At 43.4% G+C, this 27,785-nt stretch overlaps 1 protein-coding gene across 8 annotated transcripts in view; it reads right to left on the bottom strand.

The window, feature by feature from the left end:
* LOC143276819 (lysosomal cholesterol signaling protein-like) overlaps positions 1-27,480 on the bottom strand; it is a 65,438-nt gene extending 37,958 nt beyond the window's left edge. For all 8 annotated transcript variants that reach the window (XR_013053639.1, XR_013053643.1, XR_013053641.1 and 5 more), the window contains exons 1-8: positions 27,214-27,480; positions 19,375-19,713; positions 16,929-17,094; positions 14,568-14,990; positions 14,218-14,332; positions 11,178-11,337; positions 8,218-8,373; positions 4,660-4,743 (exon numbers count right to left, since the gene is read on the bottom strand). Coding sequence is in view for 3 of the 8 variants with exons in the window: in XM_076581477.1 (XP_076437592.1) it covers positions 4,660-4,743; positions 8,218-8,373; positions 11,178-11,337; positions 14,218-14,332; positions 14,568-14,990; positions 16,929-17,094; positions 19,375-19,647 (1,377 nt within the window). In the remaining 5 variants the exon portion in view is untranslated. The remainder of the gene's footprint in view (positions 1-4,659; positions 4,744-8,217; positions 8,374-11,177; positions 11,338-14,217; positions 14,333-14,567; positions 14,991-16,928; positions 17,095-19,374; positions 19,714-27,213) is intronic.
* Positions 27,481-27,785: the final 305 nt, after the last annotated feature.

The following is a 27,785-nucleotide window of genomic DNA, read 5'->3' as shown; positions in this document are numbered from 1 at the left end:
AACACACCCCACCATCTGAACTTCATACATCACCATGCCAACACACCCCACCATCTGAACTTCATACATCACCATGCCAACACACCCCACCATCTGCACTTCCATACATCACCATGCCAACACACCCCACCATCTGCACTTCATACATCACCATGCCAACACACCCCACCATCTGCACATCCATACATCACCATGCAACACACCCCACCATCTGCACACCATACATCACCATGCCAACACACCCCACCATCTGCACACCATACATCACCATGCCAACACACCCCACCATCTGCACACCATACATCACCATGCCAACACACCCCACCATCTGCACACCATACATCACCATGCCAACACACCCCACCATCTGCACACCATACATCACCATGCCAACACACCCCACCATCTGCACACCATACATCACCATGCCAACACACCCCACCATTTGCACTTCATACATCACCATGCCAACACACCCCACCATCTGCACACCATACATCACCATGCCAACACACCCCACCATCTGCACACCATACATCACCATGCCAACACACCCCACCATCTGCACTTCATACATCACCATGCCAACACACCCCACCATCTGCACACCATACATCACCATGCCAACACACCCCACCATCTGCACACCATACATCACCATGCCAACACACCCCACCATCTGCACACCATACACACACACTTTCAATTTCTCCGACTGATCACTTCCAACGCTTTGAAATGGGAGAAAAATATGGAAAAAAATTGTTATGAAAGCACAACAGCGCCTGTACTTTCTTCGGCGTCTCAAAAAGTTCGGAATTAAAAAAGAAATCATGGCTGATTTCTACCGAGCAGTCATTGAAAGTGTACTAACCTTCACTATTACTGTTTGGTACAGAAACATTTCCAAGGCAGAAGTTGCAGCCCTTAACAGAATCGTAAAAACTGCCACCAAGATTACCGGGGCTGATCTACTTTCTCTAGAAGACATATATTATAAGACGCTACTCAAAAAAGCAAAATCAATCAGCCAGGACAAATCGCATCCAGCTTTTGGGATTTTCCAGATGCTCCCCTCTGGTCGTCGGTACAGAAGTATAAGGACAAAAACCAATCGCTTTGCCAATAGCTTTTCCCCCAAAGCAGTCAATGCCCTGTCTCTCAAACAAATCCAGTGTGATAAATAGAATTGTGCAACCAACAACCATCTACCAAAAGATCTAGTCATCAGCCCCATCCACATGTAATATGCAGCTTCTGTTCAAATGTGTGTGTGTGTGTGTGTGTATGTACGTGCATGTGTGTGTGTGTGTGTGTGTATGTGTGTGTGTGTTTGCAGTGCGTGCATGTGTGAGTATGCACAAGTTTTTATATTGATATGCACTTGTATGTATCCTAATTTCTACTGTATCTGTGTTTGTGTATGATTTTCGATTTATGTTTGTATCTTGTTAAGTACTATCCCCTCAAATATTCCTTGTGACCCAGGTACACTTGGTAATCACGGCTGCTCAGCCGAGCACAAAATCCACCTCTTTAGTTTCCGAGCAGCGTCTAGCGTCTGGGGTCAAACTTTTTTTAATGCCAGACTTTCCCACCACACTCTGCATTGGCCGGCGCATTCACCGCGCGCGGTATTTCTGGCCCCGCGTGCCAAACCTGGACACTGCCTTCTTTGTTTCACTTGGCCCCGCAGCCCCTGCCCCACTTTTCTCACGCTTCCATAGCATCCACACATTTCCTGCAGCGATTACACTCACCCTGCTCTACATGCCCCTGCTGCTTGCACTCACCATGCTACAGTGTGTTCATTTAAACACTTGTTGTGCTGACAAGAAAAAATCGACAACTCAAAAGGGTGGGCTGATCTGCATGCAGGCATGCTAAATGTTTTGGTGATTTTTACGATTTCATTGTAATAAGCGTATGTTTTCTTAGAGAGGGATTTAAATTTTACGATTTTTGCGATCATGTTTCTGCTTGACCTTCTCTTCTCTTTCTTCATGCATGTTTCAACCGTTGCCGCAACAATTGCTATGTAAGAAAATATATTGTGTTTGGAGTCAATGGAAAGCTCATTTTGCATTCTTTGTAGAAACCCACTTCTTTTGTCGTTATTTCCAATCCATCCGGGAAGATGATGCGCGAAAGAAACAAAGCAGATTTACCGCTGAACAAGCGTACAGCGAGTGCCGCTGGCACGGCCTGTTTGTCAGCCACGTTTATTTATATCCATGCCCTACTTCCAGGGTTCATGAACTTTCGCTGGGCCAACTAAAGTGCCAGCACTGAACATCCGTGTAATGAAGACATATTCTATTCTATTCTATATCACCATGCCAACACACCCCGCCATCTGCACTTCATACATCACCATGCCAACACACCCCACCATCTGCACACCATACATCACCATGCCAACACACCCCACCATCTGCACACCATACATCACCATGCCAACACACCCCACCATCTGCACTTCATACATCACCATGCCAACACACCCCACCATCTGAACTTCATACATCACCATGCCAACACACCCCACCATCTGAACTTCATACATCACCATGCCAACACACCCCGCCATCTGAACTTCATACATCACCATGCCAACACACCCCACCATCTGCACTTCATACATCACCATGCCAACACACCCCACCATCTGAACTTCATACATCACCATGCCAACACACCCCACCATCTGCACTTCATACATCACCATGCCAACACACCCCGCCATCTGCACTTCATACATCACCATGCCAACACACCCCACCATCTGCACACCATACATCACCATGCCAACACACCCCACCATCTGCACACCATACATCACCATGCCAACACACCCCACCATCTGCACTTCATACATCACCATGCCAACACACCCCACCATCTGCACTTCATACATCACCATGCCAACACACCCCACCATCTGCACACCATACATCACCATGCCAACACACCCCACCATCTGCACACCATACATCACCATGCCAACACACCCCACCATCTGCACACCATACATCACCATGCCAACACACCCCACCATCTGCACACCATACATCACCATGCCAACACACCCCACCATCTGCACACCATACATCACCATGCCAACACACCCCACCATCTGCACTTCATACATCACCATGCCAACACACCCCAACATCTGCACTTCATACATCACCATGCCAACACACCCCACCATCTGCACAGCATACTCCCCCCCCCACCCCCCTGTACCCCCGACACAGAGGTAAACACAAATACACACATACACACCAATCCACATCCCCCTCCCCCCCCTCCACCCCCCCTCCCTCAAATCAAGCACACTAACACCACCCCCACACACATAATCTCCCACTCCCCCATCCCCTACCCCCACACACAACCCCCCTTTCACTCCACTCCACCCACACAAACCCAGGCACCATACACTCCCACATACTGCCCCCCCCCCCCACTCCACCCACACAAAACAAGGCACCATACACTGCCACATACTGCCCCCCCACCCCACTCCACCCATACAAAACAAGGCACCATACACTCCCACATACTGCCCCCCCCACCCCACTCCACCCACACAAAACAAGGCACCATACACTCCCACATACTGCCCCCCCCTCCCACTCCACCCACACAAAACAAGGCACCATACACTCCCACATACTGCCCCCCCCCCCCACTCCACCCACACAAAACAAGGCACCATACACTCCCACATACTGCCCCCCCCCTCCCACTCCACCCACACAAAACAAGGCACCATACACTCCCACATACTGCCCCCCCCCCACTCCACCCACACAAAACAAGGCACCATACACTCCCACATACTGCCCCCCCCTCCCCACTCCACCCACACAAAACAAGGCACCATACACTCCCACATACTGCCCCCCCCTCCCACTCCACCCACACAAAACAAGGCACCATACACTCCCACATACTGCCCCCCCTCCCACTCCACCCACACAAAACAAGGCACCATACACTCCCACATACTGCCCCCCCCTCCCACTCCACCCACACAAAACAAGGCACCATACACTCCCACATACTGCCCCCCCTCCCACTCCACCCACACAAAACAAGGCACCATACACTCCCACATACTGCCCCCCCCCCACCCCACTCCACCCACACAAAACAAGGCACCATACACTGCCACATACTGCCCCCCCCCCCACTCCACCCACACAAACCAAGGCACCATACACTCCCACATACTGCCCCCCCCCACCCCACTCCACCCACACAAAACAAGGCACCATACACTCCCACATACTGCCCCCCCCCACTCCACCCACACAAAACAAGGCACCATACACTCCCACATACTGCCCCCCCCCACCCCACTCCACCCACACAAAACAAGGCACCATACACTCCCCACATACTGCCCCCCCCCACCCCACTCCACCCACACAAAACAAGGCACCATACACTCCCACATACTGCCCCCCCCCTCCCACTCCACCCACACAAAACAAGGCACCATACACTCCACATACTGCCCACCCCACCCCCCCCACTCCACCCACACAAACCCAAGCATCATACACTCCCACATACTGCCCCCCCCCCCCCCTGCGCCCCCCCCCCCCCACCTCCACACACACACACACAGCCAGGCCCCTGACTGACCTGGGACAGAATCAGACACAGGGTGAAGCGGTGAGGAACACGTCTCCAACGCCCGCTGAACACAAAAGTGCCCAGCACATATACCTGTCAACACAACACACACCTGTTAACACATCACACACCTCTTAACACATCACACAACACAATACACAAACACACCTGTCAACACAACACACACCTGTTAACACATCACACAACACAACACACACCTGTCAACACAACACACACCTGTCAACACAACACACACACACACACACTGTCAACACAACATACAAACACACCTGTCAATACAACACACACCTGTCAAAACAACACACACATTTCAACACAACACACACACACCTGTCAACACAACACACACCTGTCAACACAACACACACAGCTGTCAACACATCACACACCTGTCAACACACACCTGTCAACACAACATACCTGTCAACAACATGACACACCTGTCAACACATCACACCTGTCAACACATCACACACCTGTCAACACAACACACACACCTGTCAACACACACCTGTAAACACAACACACACATCTGTCAACACAACACACACCTGTCAACACAACACACATACACAGAGTTATACACATTAACTCACAAGCCTCACAAAGTTTCTGTCTAGCATAAGCTCCGTATTTTATGACCCAGCCATAGGTACAGGTTTCACCTAGGCAGCCATCACTGGACGTTGAAGTTACCCAGGTTCTACGACCCAGCCACCTGACCCACTGTGACTGCGTTCAAGTGGCTGTCCTTCCTCTTATCAATCCATCACATGCACTGTGTTCAAGTGGCTGTCCTTTCTCTTATCACTCCATCACATGCACCACGTTCAAGTGGCTGTCCTCTCTTATCACTCCATCACATGCACCATGTTCAAGTGGTGTCCTCTCTCTTATCACTCCATCACATGCACTGTGTTCAAGTGGCTGTCCTCTCTTATCACTCCATCACATGCACTGTGTTCAAGTGGCTGTCCTCTCTCTTATCACTCCATCACATGCACCGTGTTCAAGTGGCTGTCCTCTCTCTTATCACTCCATCACATGCACCGTGTTCAAGTGGCTGTCCTCTCTCTTATCACTCCATCACATGCACCGTGTTCAAGTGGCTGTCCTCTCTTATCACTCCATCACATGCACCGTGTTCAAGTGGCTGTCCTCTCTCTTATCACTTCGTCACATGCACCGTGTTCAAGTGGCTGTCCTCTCTCTTATCACTCCGTCACATGCACCGTGTTCAAGTGGCTGTCCTCTCTCTTATCACTCCATCACATGCACCATGTTCAAGTGGCTGTCCTCTCTTATCACTCCGTCACATGCACCGTGTTCAAGTGGCTGTCCTCTCTCTTATCACTCCGTCACATGCACCGTGTTCAAGTGGCTGTCCTCTCTTATCACTCCATCACATGCACCGTGTTCAAGTGGCTGTCCTCTCTTATCACTCCATCACATGCACCGTGTTCAAGTGGCTGTCCTCTCTTATCACTCCATCACATGCACCGTGTTCAAGTGGCTGTCCTCTCTCTTATCACTCCGTCACATGCACCGTGTTCAAGTGGCTGTCCTCTCTCTTATCACTCCATCACATGCACCATGTTCAAGTGGCTGTCCTCTCTTATCACTCCGTCACATGCACCGTGTTCAAGTGGCTGTCCTCTCTTATCACTCCGTCACATGCACCACGTTCAAGTGGCTGTCCTCTCTTATCACTCCATCACATGCACCACGTTCAAGTGGCTGTCCTCTCTTATCACTCCATCACATGCACCGTGTTCAAGTGGCTGTCCTCTCTTATCACTCCATCACATGCACCGTGTTCAAGTGGCTGTCCTCTCTCTTATCACTCCATCACATGCACCATGTTCAAGTGGCTGTCCTCTCTTATCACTCCGTCACATGCACCATGTTCAAGTGGCTGTCCTCTCTTATCACTCCGTCACATGCACCGTGTTCAAGTGGCTGTCCTCTCTTATCACTCCGTCACATGCACCACGTTCAAGTGGCTGTCCTCTCTCTTATCACTCCATCACATGCACCACGTTCAAGTGGCTGTCCTCTCTTATCACTCCATCACATGCACCGTGTTAGTGGCTGTCCTCTCTTATCACTCCGTCACATGCACCACGTTCAAGTGGCTGTCCTCTCTCTTATCACTCCATCACATGCACCACGTTCAAGTGGCTGTCCTCTCTTATCACTCCATCACATGCAAGACAATCCCCTCTCTTATCACTCCATCAAATGCAAGGCAATCATACTGCTCCTTGGTGCAGAGTTTCAAGATCAATGGCCCTGTGCCCACAGCCCTGTGTCTATAGAAGCTGCACAATGTGAGGCAATATGGGACCTTTGGACTCATAGGCCAAGATGGCAAATCTGTAGCTGGACCTAAAAGAGATAGGCGACAGGCTACCATAGCTGACCAGAAAGTTCAGCAGCATAGGCGACTTTCGTAAACATTGAGGGGTTATGTTAAACAGACTGTTTTTCACATAGTCACACAACAGACTGTTTTTCATTGTCACACAACAGTTTTTCACACTGTCACACAACAGACTATTTTTCACACTATCACACTGTTACAAACTGTTTTTCACATAGTCACACAACAGACTGTTTTTCATTGACACACAACAGTTTTTCACACTGTCACACAACAGATTGTTTTTCACACTTTCACACAACAGACTTTTTTACATTATCACACAACAGACTGTTTTCACACTGTCACACAACAGACTTTTTTCAGACTGTCACACAACAGACACATTGTAACACAACAGACTGTTTTCAGACTGTCACACAACGGACACATTGTAAAACAACAGACTGTTTTCAGACTGTCACACAACAGACACATTGTAACACAACAGACTGTTTTCAGACTGTCACACAACAGACACATTGTAACACAACAGACTGTTTTCAGACTGTCACACAACGGACACATTGTAACACAACAGACTGTTTTCAGACTGTCACACAACAGACACATTGTAACACAACAGACTGTTTTCAGACTGTCACACAACAGACACATTGTAACACAACAGACTGTTTTCAGACTGTCACACAACAGACACATTGTAACACAACAGACTGTTTTCAGACTGTCACACAACAGACACACTGTAACACAACAGACTGTTTTCAGACTGTCACACTGTTACAAACTGTTTTTCACATTGTCACACAACAGACTTTTTCACATTGTCACACAACAGACTGTTTTTCACACTGTCACACAACAGACACATTGTCACACAACAGACTGTTTTTCACATTGTCACACAACAGACTGTTTTTCACACTGTCACACAACAGACTGTTTTCACACTGTCACACAATGCTGGACAGCTGCAGCCAGCCTTCCTGCACTAACCGTCCCTCCTTGACGGAGTTTGAACTGAACACGGCCACTGTGCTGTATTGACACACACTGAATCATGTGACTGGGACTGTCAAGTCTACAATGTTTGGTGCTGAGAACTATTTTTCACACAGACACTTGGCTGCAGAAAAAGAAAGAAAGGGCCTGTGACTCACGCAGGACACAATGCTGACAATGCTGACGTCGAAGGACGCCTTGAGCAGAGTGCTGTAGTACTCTGTGTTGCTGCTCACTGCCAGAGACATCATCTTGGCCGAGGCAAACATCATGGGCGCTGACAGAATGGTGCCTATCACCAGACCACGCGTCACCTACACACACACACACACACACACACACCACATACACAGTGGTCGTTTACAGGCTGCAAAATAAGTGTTTTTATTCAACTCACTATGGCACATTTAACATTCAGAGAGACAGTGAGTGGCCAGAGGAAGCAAGCTTCAGTCACAGGGCTCACTGGATCACATAACAGTGTGGTGAAAACCTGGCTCTGTGGCTTGTGTACAATAAACAATGCCACATTTTTTACATGTTGTTTAACCAATGCTTAGTTGGTGGGTTTTTTTTTTCCTCCGAACGTATCAAACATGTCTTTCAATCAACCTGTCATTGTGGCTATTGTACTGGTTGTGAGCACAATTCCTAATGTGTTTCATATTTCCTGTTGCTTTTGGTATTTTGTGTTAATAACATGAAATATGTTATCGTTGCATGTACTCCCATTTCTTGATAGTTGTAGGAGTCAACAGATGAAAGATAAAATAAACATGTCTTGTATTGTCTTGATATTTGATGGAGTCAACAGATGAAAGATGAAATAAACATGTCTTGTATTGTCTTGATATTTGATGGAGTCAACAGATGAAAGATGAAATAAACATGTCTTGTATTGTCTTGATATTTGATGGAGTCAACAGATGAAAGATGAAATAAACATGTCTTGTATTGTCTTGATATTTGATGGAGTCAACAGATGAAAGATGAAATAAACATGTCTTGTATTGTCTTGATATTTGATGGAGTCAACAGATGAAAGATGAAATAAACATGTCTTGTATTGTCTTGATATTTGATGGAGTCAACAGATGAAAGATGAAATAAACATGTCTTGTATTGTCTTGATATTTGATGGAGTCAACAGATGAAAGATGAAATAAACATGTCTTGTATTGTCTTGATAGTTGTAGGAGTCAACAGATGAAAGATGAAATAAACATGTCTTGTATTGTCTTGATAGTTGTAGGAGTCAACAGATAAAGAGGAAATAAACATGTCTTGTATTGTCTTGATAGTTGATGGAGTCAACAGATGAAACACGAAACAAACATGTCTTGTCTTGATAGTTGATGGAGTCAACAGATAAAATACGAAACAAACATGTCTTGTCTTGATAGTTGATGGAGTCAACAGATGAAACACGAAACAAACATGTCTTGTCTTGATAGTTGGAGCCAACAGATGAAACACGAAACAAACATGTCTTGTCTTGATAGTTGGAGCCAACAGATGAAACACGAAACAAACATGTCTTGTCTTGATAGTTGGAGTCAACAGATGAAACACGAAACAAACATGTCTTGTCTTGATAGTTGATGGAGTCAACAGATGAAACATGAAACAAACATGTCTTGTCTTGATAGCTGATGGAGTCAACAGATGAAACACGAAACAAACATGTCTTGTCTTGATAGTTGATGGAGTCAACAGATGAAACACGAAACAAACATGTCTTGTCTTGATAGCTGATGGAGCTGGCAGGGAAAAAAGGTAGACATCAACACTGATGAAGGGTAAAATAAACATGTCCTGTCCTGACAGCTGATGGAGCTGGCAGGGAAAAAAGGTAGACATCAACACTGATGAAGGGTAAAATAAACATGTCCTGTCCTGACAGCTGATGGAGCTGGCAGGGAAAAAAGGTAGACATCAACACTGATGAAGGGTAAAATAAACACGTCCTGTCTTGATAGCTGATGGAGCTGGCAGGGAAAAAAGGTAGACATCAACACTGATGAAGGGTAAAATAAACATGTCCTGTCCTGACAGCTGATGGAGCTGGCAGGGAAAAAAGGTAGACATCAACACTGATGAAGGGTAAAATAAACATGTCCTGTCCTGACAGCTGATGGAGCTGGCAGGGAAAAAAGGTAGACATCAACACTGATGAAGGGTAAAATAAACATGTCCTGTCTTGACAGCTGATGGAGGTGGCAGGGAAAAAAGGTAGACATCAACACTGATGAAGGGTAAAGTGAAATGCAGCAGGAGGCAAGCATCATGCATGTCAACAGAACAGTGCCCATCACCACAACCTGCATTACCAAAAAAACGCTTCACTGTTCTTTGCTTATTTGTTGACTTATTTAATCAATATTGTCGTCATTGTTGTTCATATTACTATTTATTTCTTCTTTTTTTTTTGACATTTTCTTTTCTTTACCTATTGCTTATTTATTTTTATTACATCTTATTTTCATTTCTGTTTTTATATACCATTATAATTTATTTATTCATCAATCTAATAACTTATCCACTGATTTGTTCATGTATCTTACATCATTTAACTTTTTTCCCTCGAGCGTGTTGGGTTACGCTGCCGGTCAGAAATCTGCTTAGCAGATGTGGTGTAGCGTATGGATGTGTCCCAACGCAGTGATACCTCCTGGAGTAACTGAACTGAACAATACACACCCCACACAGGGGCAGCTTTCAACATGCATGTCACTCCTCTCTGTATGTCATGTTTGTAACTATTATCTATAATCATTATCTTTTCTTTTTTAAATTATTATTATTACTAATTTGTTGTTATTGATGTTCATATTGACGGGTTTGAATGATTAGATGATTGATTGAATATTTGATTGTTTGGTTGGCTGGTTTATTCATTGGTCAGTTTATTTACTCATTCATCTATTTATTTATTGTGAATAGTTCTAACTGCTAACCATTCTTAAATATGTAAAATATTTTTTGATATGCCAATATAACTTAAAGTGATCTGTTCAAATTCTGAAACATGTGCATGTCTTTTCAGTGTATAGATAGATTGTTAGAGAGATAGATAGATAGTGCATGTATGTGTGCGTATGTGTGTGTGTGCACTGACCAGGTCCTGGGCCAGAGAGTACTGGGCAGCAAAGATGACGACGGCGGGGGCGGCAGGGAAGGTGCCGTACAAAAAGGCATACATGGACAGTTCACTGCGTATCACAGCATCACCCTGCAGCCAGCTGGTCACCTCCCACGTCACCATCGGCAACAGCAGTCTGTGCGGCATCCACCATCACACCAATACAGTACAGTACAGTACAGTACAGTACAATACAATACATCTGCACCCAGCTGGTCACCTCCCACGTCACCACCAGCCAGCAGTCTGTGCGGCATCACACCAATACACTACGGTACAGTACAGTACAGTACAGTACAGTACAGTACACTACACTACAATGCAATGCATCTTTATTCATACAACTGGAAGTTAACTGTGCATCCATCTGCTGGTCACTAACCCCTAAAACTATTGCAGCCCACAGCCAAGTCCACAGCACATACAACATAACAGTCACTAACCCCTAACACTATTGCAGCCCACAGCCAAGTCCACAGCACATACAACAGTTACTAACCCCTAACACTATCACAGCCCACAGCCAAGTCCACAGCACATACAACAGTCACTAACCCCTAACACTATCGCAGCCCACAGCCAAGTCCACAGCACATACAACAGTCACTAACCCCTAACACTATCGCAGCCCACAGCCAAGTCCACAGCACATACAACATAACAGTCACTAACCCCTAACACTATCACAGCCCACAGCCAAGTCCACAGCACATACAACATAACAGTCACTAACCCCTAACACTATCGCAGCCCACAGCCAAGTCCACAGCACATACAACAGTCACTAACCCCTAACACTATCACAGCCCACAGCCAAGTCCACAGCACATACAACTTAACACAGGGTGGACCTCAAGATCAAAAAGCAACTCATCGAAAGTCAAAAAGCACACATCAAAAGTCAAAAAGCAACACAAACAGCACTAAAAACACAAAGTGAGTAATACGGCACAGCGGCTTTACCCCCCACCCCACCCCCCCTCCCCAAAACGTGTCTGAGAAAGAAATACATCACATCATTTCATACAGATTTTTCATCTAGGAATTCTAATACTTAGTAAACAAAAGACTTTAAACCCCCCTTTTTTTAACATATATATTGACACAGAGGTACCCAGTAATTACCAAATAATACAAACTTTATCCTCAGAATCAATCAAATCTGAAATGATCTTCTTTGTACTTGTCAACCCAGTAGTCAAACCCAGACATAAACCTAACCTGTTTTGCGTAACAATATATCAAAAACATCTTCTGGGCAGCTAAACAGCATAAAGCATACAGAATGGTTCTTGATCAAACTCAGCAGGAAGTGGCCTTGCTCTCCTCTCAACACTCATCATTACATCCTGGTCAACATGCATCTTGGCTTGTTTCAACTACCTCCTTCCCCTTCCCCCACCAACCCCTCCCCCTGCACACCCCCCTTTCCTCAGCCAACCCAAACTCAGCTTCCACTGTTCACGTCCCCTGTTCCACCCCTTCACTTGCTGAGTGAGGTTCCAAGCCATCCTGGATCAAAATTATTACAAACAGGGGTCATTTTGGACTCACCTGAGTAAATGAAGTGAGTATTTATTAACTTGGTGTTTGGTTGTCTGTGTGTGTGTGTGTGTGTGTGTGTGTGTGTTAAACTTTAACACTGCCATTTTCTCTGGATATATTTTGTCTGTCACTACCAAATTTGGCTTAAACATAGTATGAAAAAAAATCTTTACTGTCATACTCATACCAATAACAGGTTGTAAGTCTCCCAAACTGAGCTGTACTTTCGTATCATTAGCAGGTTTATTTTGTTCAGGTCTGTTCTGAAATCACTTCTCACTGACTTGCTGGAAGGTTGGCTGTCTTTGGTGAGAAGACATGTCCTCATTTTTCATGTTCTCAATTAAAAGGAAAGAAATACAAATTCTGGACAGAACACACACAGTGATACTAGCTACACTATCAACATGTTTAGTGCATATAAACATCCTAATGTGGACACTGAATTAACTGGAATGAACATAAAAGAAAAATTTAATTTAATATATATAAAAAATCATAGTTATAGTTATCTATTTATTTTATCATCCATTTATTCATTTATTTAATACAGAACACTTTTTAATGATTTTTTTTATCTCTGTTTTACGCGCGAAGCACAAGTGAGTCCTAAGGGCTTTTGTCTCGTTTCAAAACGTTTTCAAGACTTTAAAAATAAAAAGGTATATTATTTTTAATAGGTTGTTAAGCTTAAATTTATTGTACTCTTATTGCATTTTGAAAAAAAACACATAAAAAAACAAACTTTTGAAACCTGATCTAACCTTGCACACAAGACTTACAACTTGACAAAGATCAACAACATGGCAACAATGACTGCTTTGCCCAGCTATCTTCACACAAACACAAACAACACAGCACAGCACAACATATGCGCACGTGCGCAGACACAACACAGCACAACACAACACACGTACGCACGCACGCACACACACACAACACAACACAGCACAACATACGCACATACACAACAAAGAACAACACAACACAATACAACACACGCACGCACACACACACACAGCACAGCATATGCGTATGTGCGCACACACAAGACAACACATCACACACATGAACACACACGCACACACAACACAGCACAGCAGAACACAACGCATGCACGCACGCGCACACACACACAACACAACACAGCACAGCACCACATACGTGCACGTGCGCACACACAACACAGCACAGTACAGCACAGTACAGCACAGCACAATACAACGCATGCACACACGCACACACACACAGAGACTTACAAGCTACAACTTGACAAAGATAAAAAATATGGCCATGATGGATGCTTTGCCAAGCTGTCTTCACACACACGCACACACACAGAGTCACACACACACACCCACACACCCACACACACGCACGCACACACCTACGCACACACACACACACACACACGTACACACACACATGCGCACACACACACATACACACACAGACTGACGGACAGACTCACGACTTGGCGAAGATGAGCAGCATGGGCACGATGAGTGCCTTGCCGAAAGGTGTCTTCACCTTACCCACCATGCTGAGGCCCAGATAGAACAGGGCTGTTCCACTGAAGGCCTCACCTGTACACATCACCACATCACATCACACATCATCACCACATCACACATCATCACCACATTGCATCACTTCACGCATCACTACATGCATCACACAATATCACTACACACTGCACATGTACTTCTGCACACACACACAAACACACTCTCAATACTATGAGAAGAAAGCACTTCCCTGTGTGCATGCACACACACACAATCCCCCCACCTCCCCTCCCGCCCCCACACACAGACTGACCGAGCAGGGCCAGTGCATTGTCCAGGAGAGAGGGGACGTGGTGCCTGAAGGCCAGGTTCCCCACCAGACCGGCCGCCGTCATGTACACAATGGGGTTCCCCAGCACGCCCTTCACCACCACCCACAGCCCCCTCCTCCACGTCCTCTCCCCCCCTGCGGCAGCGCCGTCTGACCGCACAGACCCTGTGCTGCGAGTGCTGTCCTGTCGCTGACGCCGACCCTGCACAACGGAAGAAGAGGGGGGAGGGTTGGGGGCGCCCCCCCCTCCACTCTCTGTGCAGGTGGTGGGGGTGTGGGGGTTGAGGTGCTGGTGAATCTCCAGGAGGGTGAAGCCGATGGGGTTGATGATGAGCAGGGAGATGGGGGAGATGAGGTAGATGTAGTTGATGAAGTCAGGGTGCGAGTCCTGGTACAGGGCCTGGACTGCACACACACACAGTGACACATGTAGTGACACCACACACACAGTGACACATACACACAGTGACACATACACACAGTGACACATACACACAGTGACACATATAGTGACACACACACACAGTGACACATATAGTGACACACACACACAGTGACACATGTAGTCACACACACACACACAGTGACACATATAGTGACACACACACAGTGACACATATAGTGACACACACACACAGTGACACATGTAGTCACACACACACACACAGTGACACATATAGTGACACACACACAGTGACACATATAGTGACACACACACAGTGACACATATAGTGACACACACACAGTGACACATATAGTGACACACACACAGTGACACATGCACAGTGACACATATAGTCACACACACAGTGACACATATAGTCACACACACACACACACACACACACACACACAGTGACACATGTAACAGGCTGAAATTGTTCTCTTTGCCCCGCAGAGAGAGAGAGAGAGAGAGAGAGAGAGAGAGAGAGAGGGAGAGAGTGCATGTTTATGACCCGTGTTAGCTTTAGCATCATAACTTCACGTGCAAAATAATAATCATGTAGGGTGGATGTGCTGCATCTTGATATGTTTTTACGAAGTGAGTTCTCCTACCCTTTCCTTGTAGAACCAATATCATCAGCAGTTCTCAGTTAGCTTTAAAAAAGAGAACAGGCAACAACAGTGTGTGTGCGGGCCTCTGTCAACCTGATAGGGTGAGTGAAATATATCATACTTTACAGTAAGCGTTTCTAGCATTGAGAAATTGATACCAAAATGTAAATGCTATTTGTATTTCCTTATTAATATTATTCTATCAGTTTACTTTGAGTTTAGATGTTATGCATTTGAACGGATTTGCAATTATTTTGAATAACCGAGTTAATCTTAACTGAACGTTTTGAAGTTGCTAGGATTTATATAAATATCTTTAAGAAATTAGACAATTTCGATTTGGGAAGCAATTGCTCATTTCAATTAATGGGATAGTTTAGTCTTATCACACGTTTGTAACAATTGTAGATTCATGTAAAATATTTGGCAAAGTGATGTTCGGAGTGAATGAGTGAATGAACGTCGATAGAAATTACTGTGCGCTTGCTTACGAGGACTTTGTTGTTTTGTCCACAGGGTAATCAGTCATTTATTTATTTATTTCCCGCCTTTCACGAGGACAGTCCCTTGCCCTTAAACCCCCCGCTCTCCTGTTCCCTTTACCCAAGTCCCGATATGTTCCCCGTCTTGTCCTGAATAAAGCCTTGACGAAAACTGGTGCTGATGTGGTGAAAGAACTCTGCCCAACCGGCTACACACATATAGTGACACACACACACATAGTGACACACACACAGTGACACATATAGTGACACACACACACAGTGACACATATAGTGACACACACAGTGACACATATAGTGACACACACACAGTGACACATATAGTGACACACACACACAGTGAAACACACAGTGACACACACACACACACAAACACACACACACACACAGACCTCCAAAGCATTGACATTTCACTCATTGGGGAAGGAGGGGAAGAGGGGAGGGTGAAGAGGATGAGCCAAAGCTGAACTGTGTGTCTCATTCAGGAGGGATTGGGGGAGAGTGTGCGTGTGTGTGGGGGGGGGGGGAGGGGGAAGGGGGGAGGGCACCTAAAGTAAAGGTGAAGAAGGGCATGAAATTTACCTAGATTATGTCTCACTCAGGGGGGGCAGGGTTGGTTTGGGGGCGGGGGGGGGGGGGGGGGGAGGGGGAGCTAAACTAAAAGTGAGGAAAGAGAACTCAGATTGTCTCTTTCAGTGGTGAGTGGGGGTGTGGGAAGGGGGGGGTGGAGGGGGGGATGGGGGCTGAAGGTGAAGAAAGGCTGAGAAGTCAGACTGTGTCTCACTCAGGGGGTATCCCAAGGCAAAGTCATTGCTCTGGGTGACGAAGATGCCCAGTAGACCGGCGTGACCCAGACTGAGGGGCCGCTTCACCAGCACCGTCACCACCACAACCACCACAAACATGGTCATCTTGGCGATCAGGATGGCCAGCAGAAAGTTCCAGTTCACCTGACATACATACAATACATGTTTCACTTCACCTCACACACACACAGCATGTTTGAATGTTTCAGTTCACCTGATCTACACACACGTTCCAGTTAATCTGAAACACATACAACACAAACTGCAGTTCACCTCACATATAAGTTATAATTCATCTGAAATACATACCACACAAACTGCAGTTCAACTGACATACACACATGTTCCAGTTCACCTGACATACACACCATGTTTCAATTCATCTGACATACACACCATGTTTCAATTCATCTGACATACACACCATGTTTCAGTTCACCTGACATACACACCATGTTCCAGTTCACCTGACATACACACATGTTCCAGTTCACCTGACATACACACCATGTTTCAGTTCACCTGACATACACACTATGTTTCAGTTCACCTGACATACACACCATGTTTCAGTTCACCTGACATACACACCATGTTTCAGTTCACCTGACATACACACCATGTTCCAGTTCACCTGACATACACACCATGTTCCAGTTCACCTGACATACACACCATGTTCCAGTTCACCTGACATACACACCATGTTTCAGTTCACCTGACATACACACCATGTTTCAGTTCACCTGACATACACACCATGTTTCAGTTCACCTGACATACACACCATGTTCCAGTTCACCTGACATACACATCATGTTCCAGTTCACCTGACATACACACCACGTTTCAGTTCACCTGACATACACACCATGTTCCAGTTCACCTGACATACACACCATGTTTCAGTTCACCTGACATACACACCATGTTCCAGTTCACCTGACATACACACCATGTTCCAGTTCACCTGACATACACACCATGCTTCAGTTCACCTGACATACACACATGTTCCAGTTCACCTGACATACACACCATGTTCCAGTTCACCTGACATACACACCATGTTTCAGTTCACCTGACATACACACCATGTTCCAGTTCACCTGACATACACACCATGCTTCAGTTCACCTGACATACACACCATGTACCAGTTCACCTGACATACACACCATGTTCCAGTTCACCTGACATACACACCATGTTCCAGTTCACCTGACATACACACCATGCTTCAGTTCACCTGACATACACACCATGCTTCAGTTCACCTGACATACACACATGTTCCAGTTCACCTGACATACACACCATGTTCCAGTTCACCTGACATACACACCATGTTCCAGTTCACCTGACATACACACCATGTTTCAGTTCACCTGACATACACACCATGTTTCAGTTCACCTGACATACATACTTGTTTCAGTTCACCTGACATACACACCGTGTTTCAGTTTACCTGACATACACACCATGTTCCAGTTTACCTGACATACACACATCTTTCAGTTCACCTGACATACACACCATTTTCCAGTTCACCTGACACAAACACATGCTGATACTCTCTCTCTCTCTCTCTCTCACACACACACACACACACACACACTAAAGCCATTAATAAGTTTGCACCTAGTTTTCCAGATAAAATCATTTTAAGATGTCAAAGAAAATTTCTCTTCATTTTTAAAAATCTCTGAAAGTTTGCTTCACAGTCCAACTGGACATTTGATTTACTTAAGTTTACAGTTTTCCTTGCATTTTGTTCTGGCTCCTTTGTGGAAAATACTCTGTTCTTCTCTTTGTTCCCATCTATTTAACCACACAATGTGTACTGGTCAAGTACACAGAAGAACACACACACACCCATGCACTAATACAGGGCAGTCATCATGGCCCATAGGGAACAATGAAGACACTGTTGTCTGACCATGCAGGCTCCAGTCATTTCACAGTGATGTCTTTCTGGACTGCAGTGCCAGGAGCACACATCTTTAATATGTCAACCTGACATTAGTGACTAGGACATACTTCATTTATCCCCAAACATGTACTTAATTATATTACATGTATATATATTCTAGATCTCTGCAAATTTGGTTTTCTTCAATTTCTGCAAATTTATTTTTCTTCCATGTCTGCACATTTTTTATCTTTCAATTTCATGTCAATTCTGTATGTGTGTGTGTGTGTGTGTGTGTGTGTGTGTGTGTGTGTGTATGTATACATGTGTGTGTGTGTGTGTATACATATGTGTGTGTGTGTGTGTGTGTGTGTGTGTGTGTGTGTGTGTGTGTGTGTGTGTGTGTGTGTGTGTGTGTGTGTGAGTGAACTATAAATTGCTAAAAACTGATTTTTTGAAGTATAAAAGAATAGCTATCAACATGAAAAAGAAGAAAAAAGAAAGGTTACCTGTGAGAAATCCAGGGAGCACATGGCACGGAACAGCATGGCTGGCAGACAGAAGGTGGACAGAAAGTTGGCGATGCCCTTCCCCTGTGCCTGAGACACGTGGCCCGCCTTCCCCGCCACATAGCCACACATGATCACCACAAAGCACTGCACCAGCGCTGGCACCAGGTTGTCAAAGTTGACTGACCCCCGACCGCTGCCTGTTGAGTTGCTGAGGGGCGTGGTGGAGACAAGGGAGGGAAGGGCAGAGGTTTGGTAAGTGTCGTGTCCCATGGTGACAGCTCGCTTAGCTCAAAACACTTCACTGCAAGTCTCCTGCAAGTCAGCTGAAGGCACTGTCTGAAACATCAACAAGGTCATTTATCAAACACACACAAGTGACAATGTCTGTAAACACCAACAAGGTCATTTATCAAACACACACAAGTGACAATGTCCATAAACATCAACAAGGTCATTTATCAAACACACACAAGTGACAGTGTCTATAAACATCAACAAGGTTGTTTATCAAACACACACAAGTGACAGTGTCTATAAACATCAACAAGGTTGTTTATCAAACACACACAAGTGACAATGTCTATAAACATCAACAAGGTCATTTATCAAACACACACAAGTGACAATGTCTATAAACATCAACAAGGTAACACACAAATGACAATGTCTATAAACATCAACAAGGTAACACACAAGTGGCAATGTCTATAAACATCAACAAGGTCGTTTATCAAACACACACAAGTGACAATGTCTATAATCATCAACAAGGTCATTTCTCAATACACATAATGTCTATTTATAAACATTAACAAGGTCGTCTTTCAAACACATGCACTGTCTATAAACAATGTGTACAAACATTAAGAAGGTCGTTTATCAAACACATGCACTGTCTATAAACAATGTGTACAAACACTAAGAAGGTCGTTTATCAAACACATGCACTGTCTATAAACATCAACAAGGTCATTTATTATACACATGCACTGGCTATAAACATCAACAAGGTTGTTTGTCAAACACAGTCACCGTCTCAGTCTCAGTATTAAAAAAAATGAATATAAAAAAGAAGAATGACTAAACACTAACTAGGTCTTTTATCAACCACAGTCAGTGCGTAAAATACTCATTTGTATCAACTAGGTCTTTTATCAAACACAGTCAGTGCGTAAAATACTCATTTGTATCAACTAGGTCTTTTATCAAACACTGTCAGTGCGTAAAATACTCATTTGTATTAACTAGGTCTTTTATCAAACACTGTCAGTGCGTAAAATACTCATTTGTATCAACTAGGTCTTTTATCAAACACAGTCAGTGCATAAAATATTCATTTGTATTAGCTAGGTCTTTTATCAAACACAGTCAGTGCGTAAAATACTCATTTGTATTAGCTGGGTCTTTTATCAAACACAGTCAGTGCGTAAAATACGCATTTGTATTAGCTAGGTCTTTTATCAAACACAGTCAGTGCGTAAAATACTCATTTGTATCAACTAGGTCTTTTATCAAACACTGTCAGTGCGTAAAATATTCATTTGTATTAGCTAGGTCTTTTATCAAACACAGTCAGTGCATAAAATACTCATTTGTATTAGCTAGGTCTTTTATCAAACACAGTCAGTGCGTAAAATACTCATTTGTATCAACTAGGTCTTTTATCAAACACAGTCAGTGCGTAAAATACTCATTTGTATCAAGTGAACTTGTATTAATCTAATGACTAGTTTTATGACAAACAAAATGTTCCAGAGTTCTCATACTGATGCATGTGTACACACATGATAAACTGTTCACCACACAACCACACAACTGTGTACAAGTTTACAGTCCTCTTGTACATGAACACCTGTGCATCCAAACTGTCACAAAAATACTCCACCAATCTCAGCAAAGCCAACATACATATATGTATACATACATGCTCTGGCTTTGTTAATAACATTTACAATAATGTGAGAAAAAAGAAATCTGAAAAGCCAAGGCCCAGCTGTTACAAGTTCTACCAGAGTGAACATAACTGTTTCCCGTATCTCACATCTCTCACACACAGGCTCTTATTAGCAGTACAGGGAAGTGAGAGAGAGAGAGAGAGAGAGAGAGAGAGAGAGAGAGAGAGAGAGAGAGAGAGAGAGCTAAAGAGCTGTAGAGAGGGATTTTTTTAAAAATTATATAATGATCAAATTCCCCAAGAACTGTTACCACAAGCATAGTTGTTGTTCAATCCCCTTATCAGATCACAGCTGTGGTAAACAGAATTATTTTCTATGCTTTACATTTGGTGATTTACAATAAGTCATATTTTCTATTGTCTGGACAGAGTTGGCCATGGTAAACAGAATTCTATAGATATATATACACTACAGTCCTATTTCCTATTGTCTGGACACTGGTGGCCATGAGAAACAGAATTCTATAGATATATACACTACAGTCCTCTTTCCTATTGTCTGGGCAGAGCTGGCCATGAGAAACAGAATTCTATAGATATATACACTACAGTCCTCTTTCCTATTGTCTGGGCAGAGCTGGCCATGAGAAACAGAATTCTATAGATATATACACTACAGTCCTCTTTCCTATTGTCTGGACACAGGTGGCCATGGTAAACAGAATTCTATAGATCTATACACTACAGTCCTATTTCCTATTGTCTGGACACAGGTGGCCATGGTAAACAGAATTCTATAGATCTATACACTACAGTCCTATTTCCTATTGTCTGGACACTGGTGACCATGAGAAACAGAATTCTGTTCACTACAGTCCTAACCAAGTCCTATAAATTTTCTTTTGTCTGGACATAGGTGGCCACAGGGCATAATTACCAAAAAATATGTACACTACAGTTGTCTTTTCTATTGTCTATATATACTATAGGTGGTCATGAGAAACAGATTTGTACACAGTCCAATCTTCTAGGTGGCCAAGGTAAACAGATTTCTAGACAGTCCAATCTTCTACTGTCTGGACCAGATGGCCATGATAAACACAGTGAAGCACAGTGCACATGACTGTGGGAACCAACATCATCTATCTGCCCAACACTGACTGCACACCAGGTGAAGGTCATCCCAGTCCTCTTTCCAAGCTTCTGGAGAAAAGTTAACACATTAATTCATTTAGCAACAACTTTACTGTACAACAATACGACACTGATAAGTCATGTGGGGGGAATAACTACTCATTTGTAGGCTGAAAGTGAAGCTTAACAGGCGCATTGCAACACAAGTCAGACAAAAGTTTCCTCCTGTCAAAATAGCACATCTTTCATGTATGCACACATACACCATGGCTGAACTAGTGTGAGATTTTGTTCCTGGTCAACACAGCTTCTCTTTTGTCATAACAGCCATCATGAGGGGCACTGACAGACAACACTTCAAAACAAAAGTCAAAGTAAAACATGTCTATTTTTGTTCCAGGATCATGGCGATTTTTACACATGAATGCATGAATTCAATGGTGCAATGAATATTATACTGTCATGTGTCATTTATAGCATAAAATCAACTATAAGTACTTTAAAATAAAGTCTCTCTCTCCACCTTCACTCTAACCAGTCTTCCTCTCACTCAGTCCTGTCCACAAGTCTCTCCACATGTCCAGGTGGATACTTCTATCCCCTGGCAGCAAGTTTATCACTGCACACTATGTGACCACTCACACCATGTGACCACTCATGTGACCACTCACACCATGTGACCTCTCACACCATGCAACTTTTGTTTTATCCACCAGAAAACCCTAAATTCTCTCGCACATCAACTTTCCACCAGTGCAATTGGTCATATACACACATAAATATATAAATTTACATTTACTTCAACCTGACAACAGCACCAAATTTTCCAAATGTAACAATAATGTAGGACCAATTTATTTTCAAGCACAAGGACTGAGGCATGCACAGGCCTCCTTTGCTAACTTCAGATGGGAGACCTCCATCATTTCTTTTAACAATATCACGCAGCCTAATACTGTAATAGTCAAGCAATTAACACCTTAAGGTACAACTACAAGCCACATCCATGACCCAGAACTCAGGGGACTAGGAGGGTGGGGTGATGCCCTTTCACTTATATTATGGACTCACTGATGCCCAAGGCATTATCTTGGTTACAACAGTGGAGCAGGGCTTTTCTCTTCCTTCCAGTGACTTCTCAACAATGTCCAAGATCTGAAGAGCTTAACAGTAACTCATGACCTGTCCTCTGAAACATGTCCTCTTCCCTTCAGTGACAACAATGTCCAAGATCTGAAGAGCTTAACCCATGACCTGTCCTCTGAAATATGTCCTCTTCCCTTCAGTGACAACAATGTCCAAGATCTGAAGAGCTTAACCCATGACCTGTCCTCTGAAACATGTCCTCTTCCCTTCAGTGACAACTTAACAATGTCCAAGATCTGAAGAGCTTAACAGTAACTCATGACCTGTCCTCTGAAACATGTCCTCTTCCCTTCAGTGACTAATCAACAATGTCCAAGATCTGAAGAGCTTAACCCATGACCTGTCCTCTGAAACATGTCCTCTTCCCTTCAGTGACTAATCAACCATGTCCAAGATCTGAAGAGCTTAACAGTAACTCATGACCTGTCCTCTGAAACATGTCCTCTTCCCTTCAGTGACAACTTAACAATGTCCAAGATCTGAAGAGCTTAACAGTAACTCATGACCTGTCCTCTGAAACATGTCCTCTTCCCTTCAGTGACAACTTAACAATGTCCAAGAACTGAAGAGATTAACTCATGACCTGTCCTCTGAAACATGTCCTCTTCCCTTCAGTGACAACAATGTCCAAGATCTGAAGAGCTTAACCCATGACCTGTCCTCTGAAACATGTCCTCTTCCTTCCAGTGACTAATCAACAATGTCCAAGATCTGAAGAGCTTAACCCATGACCTGTCCTCTGAAACATGTCCTCTTCCCTTCAGTGACAACAATGTCCAAGATCTGAAGAGCTTAACCCATGACCTGTCCTCTGAAACATGTCCTCTTCCCTCCAGTGACTAATCAACAATGTCCAAGATCTGAAGAGCTTAACCCATGACCTGTCCTCTGAAACATGTCCTCTTCCCTTCAGTGACAACTTAACAATGTCCAAGATCTGAAGAGCTTAACAGTAACTCATGACCTGTCCTCTGAAACATGTCCTCTTCCCTCCAGTGACTAATCAACAATGTCCAAGACCTGAAAAGTTTAACCCATGACCTGTCCTCTGAAACATGTCCTCTTCCCTCCAGTGACTAATCAACAATGTCCAAGACCTGAAAAGCTTCACTCATCCTCAAGACCTGTCCTCTGAAACATGTCCAATTCCTTTATGAACAATGGCAGCATGACTGTGACCAAAAGTACCTGAGAGAGAAAAGAATGTCAGGAGAAGTCCAATATCACCAGGTATTCACTCCACAAAGAAAGTGTTCTAAAATTTTTAAGTACAAAAAAATTCATTTTGAAAGAAGTGCCAAATAGTTCTAAAGTTACAGTGTGTGCTGGCATGTATGTGTGCATGTGTTGGGCATATTTGTGGGGGGTTTGTTTTGGTTTGGTTTTGGTGTTGTTGGGTTTGTGTGTGTGTGTGTGTGTGTGTGTGTGTGTGTGTGTCACTGTGTGTGTCTGTATGTGTCTGTGTGTATGTGATTGTTCATATCTTATTATCTATCATTGATACACTATCTACTATTTGTAATATTGTCTTGGATATTACATACCGTGATTTTTAGTTGTTTTTTTCTTGTCTTCTTGACTTGTGCTGTTTTATCATATTAATTAATTTTATTATGCACTACTGTATAATATGTATCGTTTCAAGTGAGGCACCTATAGCCTACTTTTTGGGGAGTTTGTGTTATAAATAAATGTTTCTACACTTTTAAAGCAAGTTTAATGTGACATGTACTTGAGCCAAAAGACAAATTCATCAGTAAATTTCCAGATAATAAAGTTGTATTTTATCTTTTCGAGTGCCATTTCTATTTTAAATTCAGTGTAAAAGGAATTCATTTGTGATTTTAGTCAGCCCCAATATGGTTTTAGTGGTTGGCTGGGCGATAAACAGCATGCTTTGATTTGATTTGGGATTTTAGTATGGTATTGTATTAAAATCTTATCATTTTAAATCTTACTGTCATGTTTATTTTACTCTGTTTCTTTAAATCTACTTTTAATACTCACATCTTCATAATGATGTTGGATAGCAGTTGGTGCACTGCTGTTAGTGTTACTAATGTATCCTGATAATTGTGTGCATGTGGGTGGAAGAAAGTGTCGGCAGAAAGGTGTTGACTGGCTGTGTCTATTAGAATAGGAGAGTTACTCAGTTATCTATAAATTATGTTATAATATGTTAAAGGACATGTTTTAGTATGTAGTCTACATATGATTAATGATTAATCTTATTCATATAGCTACTGTGATGTATAATTATCTTCATAAACGTTTTGAGTGATTGTGCTTGGCTTATACTTCAGTGTCATTATGATTATGGCATAGTTTTTCTCACCAACTGACCAAGTGAGCATCAGTTTTAGTTATTTATTGAGTTGCATATTTTCATGAATGAATTATATTCATGTTCTAAAACTGGTTGTGCTTCATACAATTATATTTAATGTCAAATGTACTCGAGTCAAAAGACAAATTTCTACAGTGTAATCACAGACAATGAGTAAAGTTTTATCTTTCTTCTTCTTTTTCTTCTTCTTATTAATATCTCTTCACTTTGTCACAGTCTGTATACATGATGTGTGTGCGTATGTGTGTCTCTGTGTGTGTGTGTGTGTGTGTGTGTGTGTGTGTGTTTGTGTTGTTTGTTCTTCAGTTTAATGTCTTTTCACTATAAGTATAACCTATAGTATAACTAAGTGATATCAGAGGTGGGTTAGGGAAAAAAAAAGGAGGGAAAAGAAATTTCTGTGTCCGCATGTGAGTATGTGAATGTGTGTATGTGTGTGTGTGTGTGTGCACATATGTGCGTGGGTACACAGTGTGTGTGTGTGTGTGTGTGTGTGTGTGTGTGTGTGTGTGTGTGTGTGTGTGTGTGTGTGTGTGTTATGAAAAGAAACTGGTTGATTGAAGTTTTGCTGTTGTTGTTGTTGTTGTTTTAAGCATAAAATTAAAAATATGAATATAACATCTTCATAATGACAAATTAACAACTATAACAGCGAACCAACTGGACTAACTAACAAGGATTTGAAAAAGTCATACATTAACAATGGACTCCTTAAGATTGTCAACACTGGAGATGATTTCAATATCTGTCTGTGTGACATGGTTGTGGTGTGGTGTAGTGCTAGTGTGTGACTGTGTGGGGAGGAGAAGATAGGTTGCATTACTTAGAAACAATCCTCTTAAAAATGGTTAGGAGAAGATTCTGATTATCTGTCAGTGTGTGTTATATACTGCTTGCCATTTAAAAGTAAACACAAAATAATGGGCAAAGAAAAAGGATTCCATCAAGATTTCCCTGCTGATCTGCTTCTTCTCTCTTCATTGTTGAGGGCACACAACCATATGAATTGATCATTCTGGCACCTAAAACTGTGTGTGTGTGTGTGTGCTTCAAAACCCACCAATAAAAGTAAAGAGTCATTCTAACTGAACCACTGTGCAAGCTGTTATTAAAATTCTGCAAGTCATAGTGTTTAAACAGCCTGCTGGATCAACCCAGCAAAATTTTATAAGTACATTAGCTTACAATTACATGACTGACCCGAGGCATCCGAGAACTATATACAAATGACATAAGTATGTTACTCACGAAATTAAATTCACGCTGCATTCAGCGTTACAGTAACCAGAGGTAGCTCAGAAATAATAATGTTCACCTGACACGAATTTCACTCAGTCGGAGGCAGAGACTGATAGTAGTGTGGTCACTCTGAGTGGAACACAAACAAGTCAACCTGGACGTCCGTATGGCGATTGTTCTCCGGTCGTCTGGACAAGTCGTTCACATGTTCTGTACACTGGCTGACAGTTGTGTGTACACAGTGGACACATGTAAAAGATGTGGCCTATCTTATCACGGTGGCTATCAACAAAGCATCTCACATGCCACAAGGTTATTTGCTTGTTTACCGGCAAGGCCGCCATTGGCCTAACCTCCAGTTGTCTTTTCTTGCCGGAAAGGTCCAGTGATTGGTAAGTCGTGTCCCAATCACACCTGCTGTCCTTATAATTATGTGTGTGTCGTTATTTTACATAATTTTGTAATGGCGCGATATCCAATGCTGCTCAAAGCGCCTTACATCATCCAGTTGAATATAAACTTCCCTTAAAAAAAACATTTCAGCAGCTCTCTGCCAACAAAAAATGTACAATGTGTTCATATATATCAAAAGCATCGATGAATCAGATGTTAAAAGCTATCAAGAAATATGGCTCAGATTTCCCAAGA

This window comes from Babylonia areolata, chromosome 2 (genome assembly GCF_041734735.1).
Source record: "Babylonia areolata isolate BAREFJ2019XMU chromosome 2, ASM4173473v1, whole genome shotgun sequence".
Classification (NCBI taxonomy): Eukaryota; Metazoa; Mollusca; class Gastropoda; order Neogastropoda; family Buccinidae; genus Babylonia; species Babylonia areolata.
Note: the sequence above shows the minus strand (reverse complement) of the source record. Positions and strands in the feature narration are given on the sequence as shown.